This window comes from Phaenicophaeus curvirostris, chromosome 2 (genome assembly GCF_032191515.1).
Source record: "Phaenicophaeus curvirostris isolate KB17595 chromosome 2, BPBGC_Pcur_1.0, whole genome shotgun sequence".
Lineage (NCBI taxonomy): Eukaryota > Metazoa > Chordata > Aves > Cuculiformes > Cuculidae > Phaenicophaeus > Phaenicophaeus curvirostris.
In genome coordinates, this window is record NC_091393.1 from 74,867,706 (window position 1) to 74,888,185 (window position 20,480).

Here is a 20,480-nt window from a genome sequence, read left to right on the forward strand (position 1 = left end):
AGTGCTGTGTTCAAATCTGGCCTCTCCAATCTCACGTGAGTTATGGAGGTGCCGGAGGGTGGGGTGAAGGGCCATAAAGGTGACTAGAGGGAGTTGGGGCACTTTTTCTGTGAGGAAAGGCTGGGAGAGCTGAGATTGTTCAGCTTGGGGAAGAGAAGGCTCAGGAGAGGTCTTGTCAATTCATATAAATAACTGAAGGGAGGGCATAAAGAAGAAGGAGCAAGGCACTTTTCAGTGGAGCCCAGTGGCAGGACCAGAGGCAGTGGGTGCACATTGAAACATTTGAAAGATGCTGTTCACCACCTCAGTGCATCCTTATTAGAATTTGGTATAATGGGTTACTCATAAAACACCTTGATTAAATTGGTACAGTTAAACTAAACCAGAATGCTGGTCAAATTTTGGAGCTCTTTGCTCTCTGGAGTCTGTGGATGCAGTGCAGAAGTTCATCCTTCTGTCACTCTGAAATGATGACAAGTACCAAAAAAGCAAACTCAACAAAACTACCGCAGACATGTTATCCCACTTGGAACTTGACCTGCGCTTGTTGTGGGTGCTGGCAGAGTGGTCAAGCTGGCTGGCTGCAGCAGTGTCCTGCAATACTGGCTTTGCCATTGGCAAAGTTTCTTCCAAAATGTTGACTTGTGCTTAGTGCAGGACCCTCATTTATGCTTCCTCTCTTTCATGTGCTTGTTGTCACACTGGCAGGAGATACTGGAACGTATTCTCAAATAGACTGCTTGTGACTTGAAAAATGGTACGTTGTAGTACCCAGGCTTAAGAGTACAATCTTTCTCCACAGAAGTACAATTTCTATAAATTGTATTATTTATAAACATTTCCTGTTAATAATGTTGTGTTGCTCCCATGTGTAACACCCAGGAATAGTGAACCACATATCCTGTCTTCCTCTTGAGACTTCAAGAAGAAAGCAGTGTTATTTGAATGAGTTTATGAAATCTGTCTTGTCCTCCAGAGGCTTTGTTAAGAACCCAGAGAACTTGGAAAGCATAGTTATTAAAAGTATTTTGTACTTCCATGTGTATGAAGTAACTCTTACTTAGCCACCTATTTAATCTTGTAAATCACCTCCACTTTTAAGTTTTTCCACAAAGAACCCATCCCGACATACTGCAGTATGAATGCCTTGTGGAACACCTGCTGAAGCATGGAAACTGTCTGAAAGGCCTAGAAATTTTTGTAAAACACTGCAGAGATGTGATAAAGACTGACAAGAGGAAGGAAGGGACTGTAATAAGGAAGATGAGTGTTTAAAGTGCTATGTTATATTTACATTGTATATATATGTGTGTATATGCATATATGGGAAACTACTTCCTAACTGATGATCTATGGAAGTCTGTATTCCTTGTCATGTAAAAATATCCACAGTACATTTTCTGGAAGAAGATGAGAATGAAGGTAATTTAGAACTTAGTATGCCTTAATGTTCAAAAGAAATGTGCTGAAGGTGATGTGTGACATCTATTAGAAGACAATTGACAAAAATATGCTACAGACTGGGAGAAGTCTGTCTAGAAAGCTGCCTGGAGGAGAGGGACCTGGGGGTGTTGGTTGACAGCCGACTGAATATGAGCCAGCAGTGTGCCCAGGTGGCCAAGAAGGCCAATGGCATCTTGGCTTGTATCAGAAACGGCGTGACCAGCAGGTCCAGGGAGGTTATCCTCCCTCTGTACTTGGCACTGGTGAGACCGCTCCTCGAATCCTGTGTTCAGTTCTGGGCCCCTCACCACAAGAAGGATGTTGAGGCTCTGGAGAGAGTCCAGAGAAGAGCAACAAAGCTGGTGAAAGGGCTGGAGAACAGGCCTTATGAGGAACGGCTGAGAGAGCTGCGGTTGTTTAGCCTGGAGAAGAGGAGGCTGAGGGGTGACCTCATTGCTCTCTACAACTACCTGAAAGGAGGTTGTAGAGAGGAGGGTGCTGGCCTCTTCTCCCAAGTGACAGGGGACAGGACAAGAGGGAATGGCCTCAAGCTCCGCCAGGGGAGGTTTAGGCTAGACATTAGGAAAAAATTCTTTACAGAAAGGGTCATTGGGCACTGGAACAGGCTGCCCAGGGAGGTGGTTGAGTCCCCTTCCCTGGAGGTGTTTAAGGCACGGGTGGACGAGGTGCTGAGGGATATGGTTTAGTGTTTGCTAGGAACGGTTGGACTCGGTGATCCGGTGGGTCTCTTCCAACCTGGTTATTCTGTGATTCTGTGATTCTGTGAATAATAAAGAATAAAATCAAGGGAAAGGACAAATGGAAACTTATGCTGGTTCCTTGGAAGCTTTTTAAAAAGATTATTTTTCTCAGAACCCATCTTACTAGCCTCTGTAAGTAGACTTGAGCCCACCGCAGGTTTGATTGTTTTTTTTTTTTTTTTTACTGGTCCTTATCTTATCAATACCTCTGGATGACTTGTTGGTGCTCTCATCGGCATTGAAAAGGGAAAAGGATTCTCCTTTTGCTCTGCTGTGGGATTGCAAGCTTTCCTGAGTCCCTTTTTATAAGGAAAAGAGCTACAAGCAGTGTATGGGAGATTTTTCACAGTGCGCTGATGAAGCTTGTGTCAGTCTCAAAAATATTTATGGCTGACATGAGTCTTATTTCCCATTTTTTTCTTTATTTACAGTGAAGAATGCGAGACCTAACAGCACAGGTGACGAGCAGCCTGCTGCAATTTCCAGAGGGGACTCTTCAGGCTCTTGGAGAAGATGAGATAACGCTAGATTCTGTGCTGTGTGGCAAGTTTTCTGGAGGTGAGCGTCTTCCTTTAACTTTGGTCTTGGTATAAAATGAATATTGCCTGGAGGTTACCTGAAGCACAGGGTCATAGGGTCAGGTGTGTCAGGTGGCTGCTGTTAAGATGTATTGGGTTGAGAAAGAACAGAAAGGCTGTTATAACCATTAAAAATGCTAGAATTAAAGGCTAGTCAAGTCAAAGTTTGAAATTACCACAGTCTATGCCAACCTGGTATATTAAAAAGTATTTGCTTAAACATTTGTATTTATTTGTAGCAGTTCAAGCTCTTTGACCATCATAACATCATGTACAGAAATAGTTTCTCTACAATGTCACAGAGGCAATGTCCTCTGCTTTTTCTTGTTCATCTGAATAAAAACAGAAGGAAGAGGATAACACGGTGAAGCGCTGCAGCCATACTTTCAAAGTATTTAATAGGATGCAGATGAGTATCTAGTGAGAGTTACTGAAAGTGGCTAAGAAGATTAGGTAGTGGACTTTCTAGCAGATCTGAAAGTAGAGCTGAGTGCTTATCTGGATGTTTAGGCTTATTTAAAGAGCAGATAGAGTCTATCTGCCAGACTGTAAATTAATGTACCTGAATGTAAATAGTGTTAATACTTTTCTTAAGCTTCAGGTAGTTCAGTGAAACAAAATGTGTTAGATTCTTTCTGTGATCAGCATGTGCAAAAGTTTATAAGTTTACTTATGCAGTGTTCATTGGAAGATAGTTTCTTGTTGGAAGTGCAAATCCCTTCCCAGAGTAGGCAGGTGTTGAGTAAAATTAAAAAAACTAGAAATTAATTGGTTTAGATTTGTTGCATTTGAAGTATGTTTTGAGACTTGTCTTCCTGTATGTATTTAGATGATTTCTAGCAAAAACCAATCTGAATGTAGTATAAAGACTACAGCTCAATGTATTGTAATACTTACCCTGGACAATCCAAAGTCTTCAGTGCAGGAATAACAAATGGGAATGCAACACACAAAGCTTGTCAATTTTAAGATGTATTGCTTGAGGGTTTCAATAAGTGATTTTAAATCATTGACCTGAATTAGGTAAGTCAGTCTGCCTCTCTTAGTTCATTTTGCCAAAGGAAAGGGGCAATGACTGTGATTTTTCAGTTGTTTTCCATCTTCTTTCGGAAACTTTAAGTTTTGGCTTCAGTCAGCTTTCTTTTCTCTTCCAGGGAGAAATGGCCTCGCATGGCTGGCACGTGGTCCTCACCTTGAGGTAGTGAACTTGGTGACAGGCGAGCGGCATTCTGCATACCGTTTCAGTGGAGTACAAGAACAGCCTCCCACTGTTCGCGTGGTAAAGGAGTTTTCCTGGCAGAAGAGAACTGGACTACTAGTTGGTTTGGAAGAAGCAGAGGGAAGTGTCCTCTGTCTGTATGACCTTGGAATATCAAGAGTAGTTAAAGCAGTTGTTCTTCCAGGAAGGGTACGTACTTCTTTATGAGAGGAATGAAGCTAGGTTCTTAGGTGCTGCATAATACAGTTTCAGGAAAAGCTTTGGAGCGTCTCTTTACTGCTGGTATTTTTTTGATATTTTGTTAATATGTTTTTACTTTGGAGTATCCAGTCAAGGGAGCCTTGATGTAAGATCTTGGGCTTAATGGTACCACTATCTTTTAAATTTACTGATAGTAAAACAAGTTTTCTGGGTTTATTGCACATAGTTACCTACTTACCTGCTTCCAAAAATGGTTGAAAAATGTCTTTGTTTGGCCAGAGTGAAAAAGAAAAAAGCCCACTCTAAAACTTTTCTAATACACGTTTCAGAAATAAAGTATTTAGGTCAGAAATACTGTCTTTAAAGGATGTCAGGCTTCCGTAGTTGTGCTGTAAATGGCTTAGACACGTTCCCATGAATCTCAGGCAAGCAAACAGGTGACTTTAGAGCAGAACACATTGTTATGTTGACTGTCAATAGGATAAAAGAGCTTTTAGGGAGTTGTCTGACAGATTGTTGACAGATCGACTTTAAGGCTGCAGCTTTTGAATCTCTGCTTAGTGAGTCTTGTGCTTGTGTGGATGAGGTCCATTGGTGTAATGTTACTATATTTTTCTGTTTTCTATAACCCGTAACATTAAAGGATGTGATGTCCCCCAGTCCCTTTATCTTAATGTAAACAAGGAATCACCATGAGTCAATAGAACATCAACGTTCGATGGGTTTTTGTCATCTTAAAACCTGCAACCAAGAAATACGTATTTATCACTCAGCTTTCCATAATGTGAACTCCACCAGGAACACAGGTCGAGTTTTGGTTTTTTGTAATGCTGCAGTGTGATGACGAGTAGTAAGCATTTGTATTGTGGCAATTTCTAAAGATAGGAGTCGAGTTGGTGCTCCACTGCATTAGTTTGCTTGTTGCCTTGATACATCTTAAAGTTTTAGCTGGAAAGGCAAGCTGTATGCTGACATAAGCTTATACACAAGAAAGAAATGCGGTTTGTGAAAAATGACATAGCTTTGTTAAGATTTATTTCTTAAATCTAAGTAATCTGGGCATAGGATAAAGAAAGGCTAAGAAGGATAGGGCCACATATCAAAGCTGTGTTAGGAGAGTGATTTAAAATAGAACGTAGTTGTAACTATCAGTTGGGTGAGGGAGTTTTTCTGTAGTGCAAAAAGTGGTTCACGATGAAACATGACGAAGCCTTGGGAAGGAAAGTTGGCTGGGTATGATGAAGGTTATGAATTTTGGAATAACACCAAAGATTATCTGAACTTCTGCTCTTATGCCATGAATGCTTTTCATTGAAAGCATGTTTGGTCTCATGGTTTCATTTTGCTTCCTATCTTTTTGCTATGAGGTTAGTCAGATCACCATAGATTATTATATTATATACTATATATTATATTATATTATATTATATTATATTATATTATATAATATATAGTTATATATATATATATAATATATATAATATTATATACTATTTCAAGGCTTTAATGAGCCCCTTAATTTTCAGACTGTTTTCCGTGCAGATATATCTTTTGTGGAAAAGTTAGTTGTACAGATTAACAGTAATTTAGGGTGACTCTGGTCTGAGGTGGAAGCCACAAGGGTGTTAATATTGGATATTTCTAGTGACTGTGTGATGGCTTTTTAGCATAAGAGGAGTTGTGTAGTCATTCACAGAGTAAAGGAAAGCATTGAAAAAACAAACTCACAAGTGTAGAAAAAATTTTGGTGCTTCCTTTTTTTTTTGTGGGAGTATCTCATTGTCTGGGTGAAATGCAGCAGAAAACAAAAAATGTTAATGAGTTATTTGAATGGGAATCTAGTTAAAGCCAATCTGAATTAAAAACATACATTGTATTAGTTTATAATCATTTTATATTTCAGAACTATTGAATGATAATTTCAGAAATTTTCCTGGTTTGCATAAGGCAAAAGGGTAGCATTCAGATTCATTGAGCTGAGAAAAGTTTTCTTTGTTCCCAGAATGAGTTGGCAGTAGTCTAGGAGAATATGAAAGGCCAGTCCATAGTGCAGTGGAAAAATATGCAGTTTCAGGAGCTTTTACATGGGAAATAAAAGGGTTAAAATTGGGAGACGTTTTGGGAAGACTGTGTCATAGCAACTGCTTGATCTGGGAGAGAAGAAAATTTCGGGGCTTAGTTATTTTTCCCCACCCTTTGAGGTAAAGAAAAATAGACTAAAAATCTACTTCCTTATGATGCTGACTGCTTGGATTTATTTTTGTGTAAAATCTTGCTGTTGATGTCAAGCTCCTGTTTTTATTGTATTGCATTTTGTAAGAAAGGTAAACAATAGCCTATGTTCTTGTGTTGTAGAGCTTTAGTGCAGGAATCTTATGTGCTTGTATGTTGCTTATGCTGTAGCTGTCAGTATTGTCCTGGATGCGTTGCAAGATGTACCAATGGGTTTCTCTTCACATTGTTATAAAGTTGCATGTAGACTGCTTTGCATGTTAAAAAGCAATGTGCGCTTCTTCCTTCACTGGAGTTAGCTTTTTACCTAACAAACTCCTGTGCTCGTTGCTGTTGTTTTAACCTGGCTTTTCAAAGTTGTGTTAACATTTTTAGAAGTGCTGGTGTGTATTTAAATGGTTTTTTTAATATATTTTATCTGGTTGTTACTTTCTGTCTAAATGAGGACCAATATGAATTACACTAAGCTCATATTTCCTTTCAAGACTTTCTAAAAATGTTTCATTCTGATGGAAATGGTGTGTCTACCATGCAACTTGACCGCTGCCTTGTCTGACTTACAGGTATGATTTATCCTCATACCTGTGTACAAAGAAGGCACAGCCTGCATCATAGTGCTGATGGGCTGTGAGCAGTGGGAGAATGAGATTTAGTGTTGTCTTTATTGAAATTCAGGAACTTAAGTAAGAAAGTTTCTTGCACCCAACTGATTTTCTATATTTTCTTAGAGTCTATTACCTAACTAGGTTATGGAAACTGGTAAGCTCTAATAGTAGAATGCACCATTTAAGATGAAGTTAATTCAGTTAAATAACTGTAGGAAACGTAGTAAATGTAAGGCATTAAGAGATTTTCGTATAGGTATTTTCTATTCCTGATAAAATGGGAAGCAATGCTTTGTTTTTAAGTTTCATGATCCTGTATTCACTTTCTTGTTTCTGATGTGCTAATTCTGACTTTGCTTTTGAATGATTTCTGTTTAGCTAGTCAAACAGTTTAAATATTAACGTGTGATTTTCCTGTAGGTAATTGCTATAGAACTTATAACTAATCACGGAGGAGCCAGTGTGAGCACTCGACATCTACATCAGAGTCTGCGATGGTTCTTTGGAGTAGCAGCAGTGGCTACCGATGTTGGTCATCTGCTTCTGGTCGACCTTTGTTTGGATGATTTATCTTGCAGCCAGAATGAAATAGAAGCGTCAGGTAAGCTTGCAGTTTTTAAACTTGAATTTAAAAGCAGGCAAACTTATGGCTTGTAAATAAAGATTATGCATCAGTATGCATCCCTCTTTGAAGACAGTAATGTGCAGGCATTCATGACTACTAGTTACGGGTGGTGCTTTATCATATAGTCCTGAACTGAATAAAAATGGGAGTGGCTTAATACTCCTCCTAGTGTTATACATGCCTCCCTCTCACCAAGATCCCTATGTCAGTACAATTCTTACCAGTGTAAGTCAGAAACTTACCATCTGAGCCAGTGCAGCTGCCTGATGGGAAGTTGTATCAGAGGTGCCCTGTTCCTCAGGAATGTTCTTTTGCTTCTGTTAATTGACTCACAGCAATGTTTAGGCTTGTTTTTTAAAATAAATCTGACGTACATGAAATCATGCATTTGGATGCGTGAAATCTCTAATTTGTGTATTCAAACTGCATATGCTGTTTTGGCTGTTACAGCAGTGTCTTCAGGAGATAATGTCACCTCAAACAGCTTCATCATGAGCTCCAGGCTTCTGATGTAGGGAGTCCAAGAAGTTTTCTCTGAAGGTTACACTTTTACCTGGTTTTGAAATACAAGTGAGAATACCTGCCTGATCAGAGATTTCTTTTGTTCTTTGAATGCCTACAGAATGGAAACAGGGGAAAAAAAAAAAAAGGTTGCATAAATGAATATTTTGCCAGGGATGGTAGAATTGGATTCTAGGTGTTGTCATGTTAGTATTTAAAATACAACCTAAATGGCATAACACATCCATTTACGCCATGGTTTTGTTTGTGTAGATCTAGAATTGGTCACTAGATTTCCTGCTGAAGTTCCACAAAGAAGAGAAACAGCAACCAGAGGAGGGAGACATCTGTCTTTTCAATTACAAAACCCTTCAGGAACAGCAATATCAACACTCTTCTACATAAGCAGAAGCAATCAACTCGTTGTGGGTTTTTCAGATGGCTACCTGTCACTATGGAATATGAAAACTTTGAAGAGGGAGTAAGTAGAGCTTTACGCTTGGCCATGCCTGGAGGGGCAGGGCTCTCATTTTTCTTTTTGCTGAAGGAAACATGTTAATAGGACTTTTCCAGGGACTGAAATGTTGAGTATAATTTTGGAATGTTTAGAAATCCTCTTCTGCAATAACTGTTAACTCAGAGATGGATTAAATGGACCACTTACTCCACGCTGAACTAAGATTGTTTTCCTTATTATGCCTGCGGATTGAGTAGTTGTGGAAAACATGATTCTTAGGATAATGACAAGCAGTTAGGATGTGATAGAGCTGATTCTTATAGCACAGTTTGTTCTATTGGTAGCATTGAGTGAAACCAGGAGCTGTGTGTATCTCGATGTGGTAGAGTTAAGAAATTTGTTTTCACAACCAGTTACTGCAATTTGGCTATACATTGGAAGGCTGAAGTATGTTAATAATGTGATTTTGGTGATAATGTTCTTGTGTCCAAAGTGAAACTAATGAGACAGGGAAAGTCAATAGCTGATCTGTGCCTGGAAGTAAATTCATTTCAACCTTGACCAAATAGGAGGTTGACCCCAAGATGCATGTGAATGAAATTTGCCTGGAACACTTGGAGATGTGAATAAGGGTCATGTAAACCTCTAAGCAGCAGGAAAATTATTAGGTGATTCTAAATCTGCCAAAGAGCAATCTCACTTGAAATATTTGACCAAATTTAGATAGGGGTTCACTCCCTCATACATGCAGCAACTCACTGGAAACTATTGGGTGGCTAAGTAGAAAGTGAGGGTATAGGTAGCAAGAATAGATTGTGAAGGTACCAATAAGATTGAGATGTTTGGAAGAAAAATGTTGTACATAGGCCAAGTAAATAATCAGTAAATTGCTTCTCTTTGGCACTGTTTTAAATGTGTTCAGAAGATATGCTGTCTTCGCGGTTCAATATTGAAGTAGGCCACAACATTAAGAACAATCTTTTGCCTGGCAGCTGAAGCAATCGTGCATGTTCCTCCTTCTTAGGCAGAGGAGGGCATAAACTCAGGTTATATCATTTGATGGGCAGTAATTTCCTTGCTTCTTGACCATTGCATATAAAGTAGTGACTTCTTTGACTTGCTTCTTTGAGATGGAAGTATGACCTTCTGTACTTGGAGGATAAGCTTATCAGGTGCTCTTTTCTCAGAAGATGCTTCTAACGAACAGTTAGGGCCAATAGGCTCACCTTTTTAATTCTTTCTTTTTCCCTTTTTTCTTAAACCTGTAGACACCACTGTCAGCTTGAAGGAGGAAGGATTCCAGTCTACACTGTTACTTTTCAAGAGCCAGAGAACGATCCTCGCAATTGTTGTTACTTGTGGGCTGTTCAGTCTACGCAAGAAAGGTGAATCAAAACTTACAGTGAGCCACTGATTTTTTTTTTTTTTCAGTATTTGTTCACATTCTGTTGGTATGTGTGTCTTTGTTTTGTTTATTTAGCTATGCAGTAGATTGTTTCAGGTATGGAAAGTGTTAAGCATGCAGTGCAATTTTTGACAGGACTTAACAGAAGTAGAGGTGGGACTTAGTAGTTCTTACCTTGTGAAAGAAGGCAAAACCACACTGGCTATTTTTTTTGTGCTTGCTTTCTTATATAATTTCTTTTGTTTCTTGATGACTGCTTCATGATTGGTTTTATACTCATACTACAGTATTAAAACACCATTAAAAGTAGCTTAGTCTACAGATCTAGAATGCTAAAGGCACCAATAGAACAGCTGCCCCTGAAGGAAAGAGGTGAAGGTATTGCAAATTCCCTTGCATCCACTTGAGCAACCTTCATGAGCCAATTCAGCTTACCTGGCTGAGAACATCACTGTTCAGCAGTTAAGAGAATGGCTTCCTGCTGGGCCGATGACACAAATCAGTATGTGGAAGGGTGCAGTGTATACAAGAGGGACTGGAACTTTAATGGAAAGGTAGGGGTGCAAGACCCCGCTCTCTCAGCTTCAGGAAGCTGTTTAATCAGCTCAGCTGTGCCTACAATGGCAGTCCTTTTGAAGTCTGGCTTTAAAGCAGTTTTGATTGAGAACTCCTCACTGTGAAGAACTACTTCCAGAAATTTTTAGTCCATACAGTGTATTAAAGCTTTCTAATTGTATGGTTAGCATTTGCCCCTGAAACTGTTAGTGTCAAAGATTCCTTCTTTATGGTTTGGTGTCTAAAGGCTGACCAATTATCCTGTTTTGTGAAGTGCTGTTTTTCTTTTCAGCAAAAGCATGCAATTAAGAAAACTTTAGTCTAGATCTAATAAAATTATAATGAGAAATATAAAACATCTTTGTAATCCCATTTCATCATTTATATCTTTTTCAGTGAAGGTGATGTTGTGAGTTTACATCTGTTGCAGTTAGCATTCGGTGACCGAAAACGCTTGGCATCAGGACAAGTACTGTATGAGGTGAGAGGTCTGTGTGTGTGAACAGATGAAAAGAGTAATTTTCTCTAAGTGATATATTAGTTCACAGTTAAGTTGACAGGGGTAATGTTTACTGTCAAAATTCAGAGCAGGCTTTAAAAAATATCTTTCGGTGAGTCTTCCTGGGCATGGTCTTTGTCCATACTTCTTGAAAACAAGTCATATGGTTTTACACTGCAGCACTTTGTGTTCCAAGCAGATGCATCTGCAAAGAGCCCGTATACACTGCATTCCTTAAAATTAAGCATCTTTTACAAATAAAATTATTCTGGGTTTGCATGTTGAAGTAATGGCTTGTAGGAAAAGAAGATGTGGCTATGAAGAGCTTTGTTTAACCAAACTGCAGATTTGAATAAGCTTATATCTGTCTCACTTTATTAAAATAGGGTCAAAAATATATATATATTTATTTATTTATTCTTTTCTGATCTTTGTTTCTTCTGTTGAGCTCTGTCAGGTGGATTTCAGCTGAACTATACTATAGTGTCTTGTAAGTTTTGATCCTGAAACTCAGTAGCTGTAAAGAGAACTCTTTCTAGCTTTTGACTGGATTACCTATTAAATATACTCTTAAAGCCAGCAAATTATGTAAAGGTGTAGTAAACAGTGATATGATTTGGTCAGATTAGTATACAGAACTTTTTAGAAAAGATGATCCAAAGATGATGTGTTTAAAATACAGAGGAGGTGTCATTGTATCTCAGAAATCTACCAGGAATGAGATGCTTCTGTATAATGTATAATTCTGTTCAGTAGTATGCTTGGAACTCTTCCAAAATCTTTTTGTAGGTGAAGGAATCTTAATTCAGAGCAATTCTTTCCTCCTATTTTGATACTTTCTCTTGTATAATCTCAGTAGGTATGGAATGCAATAGGAGTGATTCTTGTGTCATGATACTCTGTGTAGCGACTGTGCATTTTGATATTTTTGAATGTGTTTAAATATAGACCTTTTTCCCTATGTACAGGAAAGCTCCTTCTGCGTTTGATCAATGTTGCTGTTGAATAGATAAAGGTTAGGTGTTTGGAAAAGGTGGTGTGAGAGAGTGAAATGAGAACGAATCTTAAGGTTGAGAGAGAGCTAAAGAGCTGGACTCTCTGGGGAGAAAAGACTGGTTCTTCATCTAGCTTCCAGAGGAGCCACTTACACATGTAACTTCATACCAAGACCTGGTTATACCTACTGCCAGAAAAACCCCTCAAAACAACTCCCAACCTCCCCTGCAAAATCCCCAAAGATGCATTAGGATCTGTGTTCTACACAGGATGCATTTAGTCTCAGAAGACTCTCGTAGTCATGCATTGGCCTCCATGTCTCTCTGAGTCAAGTTTCTTCTCTATGTTAAGCAGCAGAATATTTGAGTTGTTCCCAATTGCCATGCCAAGTTTTAGCAAACAAGGTGGAATCTGCTGTTGATCCTTGTTCATTGAATATAGTTTGTAGGAACTTGAAAGACTACTGCATCAATGCTTTACTTTCCAGGAATGAGACTTAATTCTATGAAATGTTGCCTATTTGACGTTGTATCATGGTAAAAAGCCACAGGTGGGACTTTTGGAACATGTGGCACTGGTTTTATCAATGCATGTTAAACTTGTGTCTCCATTGCCTTTGAGGCTGGTTTAAGTCCGCTCAAGTAATTAAATATTAAGGTATGCTTAAGATATGTTTTCAAAGATCTTTTTTCATACCACCTCAGCTGTCACTGCTACTAGTGCATCCAGTCATCGTCATGAAGCACGTCTTTTTCTTCACAGTGCCTGTGGATGGACAGAGTACAGTCTCTACTTTCACAGTTGACCAGTACTTCTCATTTGAAAAGTGTCTTCATATTTTACTGGTGAATGAACTCATTCCTTAACATCTTCCTTCACGTTAGATTTGCTTGCCCCAGTGTGGAAAATGAAAAATATATTGCTTTACCTCAGAAACACTTTTTTAATAGTGGTAGACTTGATTTTTTTTAAGTTCTTTTTTTTTTTGGACGGCCTTGGTATTTATTTATAGCATTCCCTAGAACCATTAAGAGAAAGTCTGTCTCTTCTCAGACGTATCCTCTGAGATTGTAGGAGAATGTGTTGTTTCATGCCAGTTCATTTTAGAGCTCTGAAAGTTTAGGAAACTTGGGTTCTCTGTTTTCCCCTTTTGCTGTTGGCTGTGCTGGGTGATGCAACTGAGGGTGCTGTCACCCTATAGTATCTGACAAGATTAGAGGAGGAGCTGGTAAGAGCTTATGTGGTTTAGAAGACAACTGTTAATCAGTAAGAAATTCTCTGGATGCATTTTCACTCTAGTGGTGTGCCTGTAGGTAAGACCTCTCCCCAGAGCTTTAGCTGCTGTAGTGGCATGATTTCTCAAACTTCATCAGTTCTTTAATCAAGACATGGAGCAGAGCTTTGCGTGCCTATGGTACTGCATTCTTTCAGATATCTCTTTGTAGATCTATATTAAGGTTTGTAAAGAAGCCTTCACATTGCAAGGAATTCTGCAAAACATGTTTAGACACATTTAGACTGAATAATGTTAGGGAAATGCTAAATGTTGTAAGTGTGCAAAGCTGTTAAAGCCAAACTTACCCGCTATGATTTGACAACTCACTGGCATGTCAGGTATGGTATCTACTTGCCATCAGAAAGAAGCTCATGGAAAGTGTACACAATATAATATGCATATTATATCAGATACAGACTTTTTTTTTCTGTTTAGGTAGAATGTATGTTATCACCTCAAAATGACCTGTTCTCTCATCTTTTGTTTTCCCAGGGTTTGGAATACTGTGATGAAAGGTACAGTTTAGATCTCACAGGTGGAATCTTTCCCTTGAGGGGGCAGACAAGCAATACTAAATTACTCAGCTGTCAGACAATAGAAAAATTTCGCAACCATGTTGACAGAGAGGATGGCGTTAATGAAGGTTTGTTCTGATGTCTGTGTTGGGTTATTCTAAACTAAATGGTTTGGGAATCTAAGCTGTTCTGTACCCACAGTCTGCAAGTCTTAAACATCTATATAGACTAGTTTGTTTGGCTTACTTAAAAGGAAAAAAATGGTACATAAGTTATGTGGGACTTCTTTTATGGAAAAAATAGGTTTTATTTTATACTTGCTGGTATTCTATAGTAATGTGTGGTGGGGTCATCTGTATCATGCTTGTCAGTTGTTTTGTTCCTCCAGCTGTATTCTTTGAAGAATAAGATCATCCTCTCCATTGCTTGGCAGTGTTACCTGAATATTTACCTCCTCCCCCATTTTAAACCTATGTCTCCATACAGCTGGAGGCAGGTCACAAGCATTGTTCCGCAGGGCTCAGTATTGGGACTGGTTCTGTTTAAATCTTTATCAATGATCTGGAAGAGGGACTTGAGTGCTCCGTCAGTGAGTTTGCATATGACAGGGTAGAAAGGCTCTGCAGAGGAACCTAGACAGGCTGAATCAATGGGCCAATGCCATTTCTGTGGGGTTCTCCAAGGCCGGGTCCTGCACTTGGGTCACAACAATGCTCCAGGCTTGGGGAAGTGTGGTTGGAAAGCTGCCTGATAGAAAAGGACCTGGGGGTGCTGGTCAGCAGCTGGCTGAACATGAGCCAGCAGTGTGCCCACGTGGCCAAGTATGCCAAGAGTATCCTGGCTGGTATCAGCAATAGTGTGGCCAGCTGGACTAGGGAAGTGATTGGGCCCCTCACTACAAGAAAAACATTGAACTGCTGGAGCATGTCCAAAGAATGGCAGTGAAGCTGGTTGTCAAGCATTGGAGCTGGCTGCCCAGGGAAGTGGTTGAGTCACTATCCCTGGTGGTATTTAAAAGGCTTGTAGACATAGCACTTAGGGACATGGTTTAGTGCTGACCTTGGCAGTGTTAGGTTTACATTTGGGCTCAGTGATCTTAAGAGTCTTTTCCAACCTAAGTGATGCTAAGATCTGCCTGTCTATTTTTTCTTCTCTAAATCTAACAGATTCCTGCATCAACAAGTTCTAACAGCAATAGCTTTCCTTGTCCATACAGTTAAAATTCTTATGGTATCTTCCATTATCTTGCAATAATAAAGTATGCATCTTTGGGTTTAGACATTCAGTTATGCTCTGACCATATCTTTAAGCCTGCTGCAGTGATAACTTTCATATCCTTTTGTTTGACTGCATTCTTCACCTTCTTTCGCTTCTTGCTGGCCTTACCTTATGTTTGATGCTATAAAGATGATACTCGCATGATCTTTCTAGCCTATTTCTGTTTATTGTCTTTGATTTAGTCCTGAACTGTCAGTTTCCATCTCTTTTATGATGCCATTCTCTATCAACAGTGTGTCAAAATCTAATAAAAACACCTTTGGATTTTGGCACTTGTGTCATGTTTCTGAGCAGAGAGCCTTCTAGAAACTTGTTACGCCAAATAAACAACACTGCCCTGCCACCCCTTCACCCTCCAATAAAACCCAAAACAAAACCAACAAAAAGAAATCCTTTCTGTCTCATTTTTATTAAGTGAGAGACAGAGAGAAATACCTCTAGTTTTTCAAGTGTTTTCTAATTAGCTTTTATCCAGAGTCTGTTCAAGTTAAGTTCTAGGCACATAGGAGCTTCTGTTGAATGCAAGTTGAGGCTAGCAATGAAACCATCTTCTGAATTATGAAAATAATTGATAGCTTTAAAGGAAGTTTCAGCAGCTAACAAAACTGAAATGGCACAGGAGTTATGGTAAAGTGTGTGAGGATCCCCAGATGGTAGTGATGAATTCAACAGAGAAATGTTTTGCCAAGCAAACTGTCGTCTTGTTCCTTACTCTGAGGGTAAATGATCTACTTGCATACTTTTCTTACGTCCAGAGAATGCATTCTCCCCAGACATGAGCAACTATTTCACTTCCTCTGAGAAGTGGAATAGAACATTTTGAAAGTGTTTATTCCAGTTTCCTGTTTGTTGAGTGTGGGGGTTTTAATCCTTATGTTGTATGATTCTTGTGTTCTTTCATTATGAATATGCTGAAAAAGAGCTATTCTTAGAACTTGTAATAGAGTTAAATCTAGAAATTAATAAAGCCAGATGAGTGATACAAATGTATACGATAATTATTTGTATGCTTTCTAAAAGCAGCAATGTCTGTGTTCCTAGCATATATTTTGGCTAAACTCCTCACCTAGCTAAAGGTCTTGATCAAATCTTTTTGTATGGAAAACTTAATTAGCTAATAATTGTGTATTTGATTTGGCTTAGAACTGATACAGTTTGAAGACTAAAAAGGGTCAGTGTATCTGAAATATGTCACAAAGATGTTTGCTCTTCTGTAAATTTCTGTATTAGTCTTACTAAGTGCCGTGTTCCCTGAACTAAGCCAAAACAGAAAACAGTGTTTTAAAAATATCAGGCATATTGCATTTTCTACAAGTAAGAAAGAATGTTTTGTCTTTTACAGTAATATCTCCTGACATCAGTGTATCAGTCTTCAGTTGGCAAGTGAACACATATGGTCAGGGAAAACCATCTACGTATTTGGGTGTGTTTGACATTAATTGCTGGTACCATGCTCAAATGCCGGATTCACTGAGGTAGATTTTTATTAGGCTTTTTTCACTACTCCTACAAATACTTTATTTGAATGTCAGCTTTTAGCTTATGCACTTCTTTTTTTTTTAAGGCCAGAAGAAATCCTTCATGATTGCCCCTATTTTGCGTTATGGTCACTGGATACTATAACAACCATGACTTCTCCAGACCCCATTTTGGATATTCTGTTACATGAGCGGAGTCTAAGTCGGGTTGCTCCTCCTTCTTATCCACCAACTGAGCAGTTTTTTAATGCAAGCAGTTATAATTTTGGTAGGTATTTCACTGCTTTTTGTAGTAATAAGCTTAAATTGAGGTCAGATGCTGTTTATTAGTTCTGTTGTGATTGTCACTCAAAATGCAAACCAAACCAAAAAATCCTGACGCCTCACAAACTGAACTCTTGTTATGTTGTACTGATAAGGTATGTAATACTGTGAAATGTATCTGACAGTCTGCTGCACTTTGGGTTTTGATGCTTTTGTAATGTGTGCTGTGAAGCGATGATGGTCATAAAATTAAATGTCTTTGAACCAAAGCTCAAAGTATGGCACTTCAATAGCACTAGAGATGAAATTTCTACATGTAGTAATTATTTGTTTAAAAAAAAGTTTGTAAGTGATCTGATAAAGACACCAGCTACTCAGTTGTATCTTTCCATATACTGCTGTTTGAAAAAAAGAAGCAAACCTGATCATAATATGACTATGAGAGTAAGGAATGTTGTTCATACTTTCATTGTTTCTGCAGATGGTACATGCTTGCTGAGCTCTGGAGTTGTTCATATGACTTGTACTGGTTTCCAGAAGGAGGTGAGCTTTTACTGTCTCTTTTTTGAGAATGTCAAGCGACGTATCTTGTCTAAGTTTTCTGTTGCACTGCTTTCAGTGTCAGAGATCATTTTGTGCTCATCCTGCCCATCCACGTGCATAATTGTGACTGTAGTCTTCCAGTTCTATGCAAATGGTAACATTTTGGGTCCGTTCTTGGGACTGTAAACTACCATAGTCTCCTGTTGAAGTATGATCAGGAATTGACTGTTCAGAAAGGAATGCAACATTGCTATAGGAGCAAGAACAAAACTGTGAAGGAAGTTGGGGAAAGCTATTATATCTTCATTACCCATCTGTTGAACTGCCGGCATGCTCATGAGTTAGGGTCTTGATCCCTGATTAACTTGAAAAAGGAGGGCAGAATGGAGAAGATGAAAAACATTTAGCTGTTTGAGAAGAAATGAAATTTTTTTCTCCCAAATTTGGCCAAACTATAACTTCCAAGCCACTGCGCAGATTGTGACAACTAATTGTGAATGAAGTTTCAGCTTACTAGAGGTTTTCAACATAAATTAGCTTCTGCACAAACAAGCGTAGAAAGGATCTTCCAAAGTGCGATTTAAAGCTGTGTGCTAGTTGAGCTGATATAGAATGTATTTTGTCAGTGTTCAGGGAAAAAGAAAGGCCTGTGTATTGTCAGAGAAGCTAGAATATACTTAATTGAGCATGGCAAGGGCTGATAGTTTGGTTTACAGGTGGTTTTGTTTTGTTTTTTTTAATAAACTGTAACTGTTAGTTTGCTGCCATCTTGAAAACGCTACATAGTAATACTTATTCAGACTCCTAAGCTAAGGCATGTTACTGATGCAGGCTTTCTGACAGCTGGAGCGAACGTTTATATTATTTCTGTTGATGGTTGTTTAGAAACATAGTGATTGACTAATAATGCTGTCTTAATCTGTAGTTTTTGATTGATGTTTCAGACCTTGAATTTTTTAAAGAGATCTGGTCCTTCAATAAGGGAAGCCATTCATGATAGCTACAATAGGTGTCTTGTAGCTGGCTTGCTGTCTCCAAGACTAGTTGATGTGCAGCCATCCAGTTTGAGTCAGGTGAGTGCATTTCAGGGAATCAAGGGGGAAATCATGCATCTTGTCTGACAGGACTGTAGAGGCTGATCTGATTTTCATCATACAATTTGCATACTGGTGTTGACTTTTATTAGCAGAAGTAATAGTATTCTTAGATCCAAACTATGGAGCTCAACTGGGAACAGTCCGAATAGATCTGTCTTTAGAAACCTGTCTAATCATCCTGTTCCACAGGTACGTGCAAGGAAATGTGCAGTCAGTGTTGGTCATGCGCAGTTTGTAAGTGCATTAGGTTCGGTGCAGTAGCTGATGATGAGGGTGTCTCACTCTGATGTGAGCTATTGCAAACATCAGCTTGCAGCGCTTGACATGGTTATTTGCTTCCAGAGAAGTGAGCTGTAGTAAATGAATCAATTTCATCAGTACTTCCCCTCATTTTCCCTTCATCAGTCAGTTTTTCTGCATCCTCTTAAAGCAGACCTTCCCCTCTGTAGCCTTTGCCTTTTGCTGCAATAGCCTAATTTACTCCTCTTAGACTGCCTTCTTGTTGCCGCAAAACCTTAATCACCTTTGTCTCATGACACCCAGTCCCTTCTGTCTCCTATATCCCACCATAGTGACTTCATCCCCCTCTGCCATAGGTTTTCCATTTGCAGCGCACCAGCCTTTGCTGAATTGTGACTATATTGTTTGGAGACTTGTTATGCATTGGAGCAGTGATTTCTTTTGAATGTTAGTAAGCCAAGTTCCAGAATTATGGTCAAGAAGCTTGGTTTGGAGTTTTGTTTGCCACCTTAGGCAGTATTTGGTGGGTTTCTTTGCCTGAAACTAGTTTTCAGAAAAAGGTGGAAATAGCACATGTGTATTCCAATGGGTAGAAATAATTCTGTATGTAATGATTATTCGCAGAAGGGAAAGTTGCTTTTGAATGTGATTAAAACCAACCAACCAACCAGCCCCCAAACCCCTAAAACAAATAGTAAAATTTTGCGAAGGATCTTTTCACTTGAAAGAACTATCAGAACGCTAGCTGAAATAAGCTGCTACTTAATATCTCATGTCTGTGCATACCTGTGCGTTATCCTTCTAAAGGATTACCACTACATTATAATACAGTATTTGAACAGTGTAGAAGTTAAGCCTATGAGGATTTAAATGTTTCACTCCTTTTGTATTATTGTAGAAAATTATAACTTAATGTTTTGGGTGTTGTGTCTTTATAGTTTAGAAAACTTAGCTTCACGTTTTCCATGCAAACATTGCATAGCGCTACTTGTTATGTCCCCTACATGTCTTCCTGATGGCAAACTTACCTACACAAAATGCATAATGGGTATTAGCAGAGGGTGTTACTGAAAACAGTTAATTGGAACTCAGTAATACTATAATGCACAGGCATGTAAATAAAGACTAGAATTAGCCTCCAGTAAGTTGAAATGTCAGAGGAAAAATTCATGTGATCCTCAGACCAACAGGCAGCCCAGCCTGTGCCTAGAATTAAGAAAAAGTATGTGGAATTAGTTGCATGTGCTAATAGACTTTGTGATGTCTGAATGAGCATGCAGTTAGGAAGAAACATTTTTTGTTGGTCTTTCAGGTATTGAAAGTATGGAATGTTCTCATTTTATTTTCTCTCTCCTGCTTAGGAGGAGCAGTTAGAGGCTGTATTGTCCGTAGCTGTCCAGACAGGTTCTTTAAAGCTTCTGACTGGATGCATTAAACATTGGACATCTGAAGGTAAGACTTCTTAGGTTGTTTTGTGTTTTACATTTTTTAGTTTGATATTGTTGGTTCATTCCTTTTTTTTTTTTTTTAACAGAGCAGCCAAGTTCTGCAGCTAATTTACGGTTTGTTCTTGAGTGGACGTGGAACAAAGTGATATATACGAAAGATGAATTTGACCGAATATGTGAGTACTGGTGTAATCCTTCTGCAAACTTCAAATCATTCTTTCTAATTGAGTTTATTCAGTAATGTGCTGGTACATGGTATTGCAT

At 38.8% G+C, this 20,480-nt stretch overlaps 2 protein-coding genes across 4 annotated transcripts in view; both read left to right on the top strand.

Annotated features, from left to right (window-relative positions):
- Positions 1 to 20,480, top strand: part of LOC138718208 (protein ELYS-like) — a 47,675-nt gene that overhangs the window by 4,537 nt on the left and 22,658 nt on the right. For 2 of the 3 annotated variants that reach the window (XM_069852530.1, XM_069852529.1), the window contains exons 2-14: positions 2,636 to 2,762; positions 3,937 to 4,190; positions 7,460 to 7,640; positions 8,439 to 8,646; positions 9,891 to 10,007; positions 10,979 to 11,063; positions 13,846 to 13,996; positions 16,489 to 16,621; positions 16,711 to 16,892; positions 17,370 to 17,431; positions 18,376 to 18,504; positions 20,130 to 20,220; positions 20,303 to 20,392. In XM_069852530.1, the coding sequence (XP_069708631.1) occupies positions 2,642 to 2,762; positions 3,937 to 4,190; positions 7,460 to 7,640; positions 8,439 to 8,646; positions 9,891 to 10,007; positions 10,979 to 11,063; positions 13,846 to 13,996; positions 16,489 to 16,621; positions 16,711 to 16,892; positions 17,370 to 17,431; positions 18,376 to 18,504; positions 20,130 to 20,220; positions 20,303 to 20,392 (1,804 nt within the window). In that variant the 5' untranslated portion in view covers positions 2,636 to 2,641. The remainder of the gene's footprint in view (positions 1 to 2,635; positions 2,763 to 3,936; positions 4,191 to 7,459; positions 7,641 to 8,438; positions 8,647 to 9,890; positions 10,008 to 10,978; positions 11,064 to 13,845; positions 13,997 to 16,488; positions 16,622 to 16,710; positions 16,893 to 17,369; positions 17,432 to 18,375; positions 18,505 to 20,129; positions 20,221 to 20,302; positions 20,393 to 20,480) is intronic. The other variant, XM_069852532.1, reaches the window with a different exon arrangement.
- The window catches only part of LOC138718243 (protein ELYS-like), a 53,971-nt gene continuing 44,013 nt past the window's right edge, over positions 10,523 to 20,480 (top strand). Inside the window, exon 1 of the mRNA XM_069852597.1 lies at positions 10,523 to 10,581. The gene's annotated coding sequence lies outside the window, so the exon portion shown is untranslated. The remainder of the gene's footprint in view (positions 10,582 to 20,480) is intronic.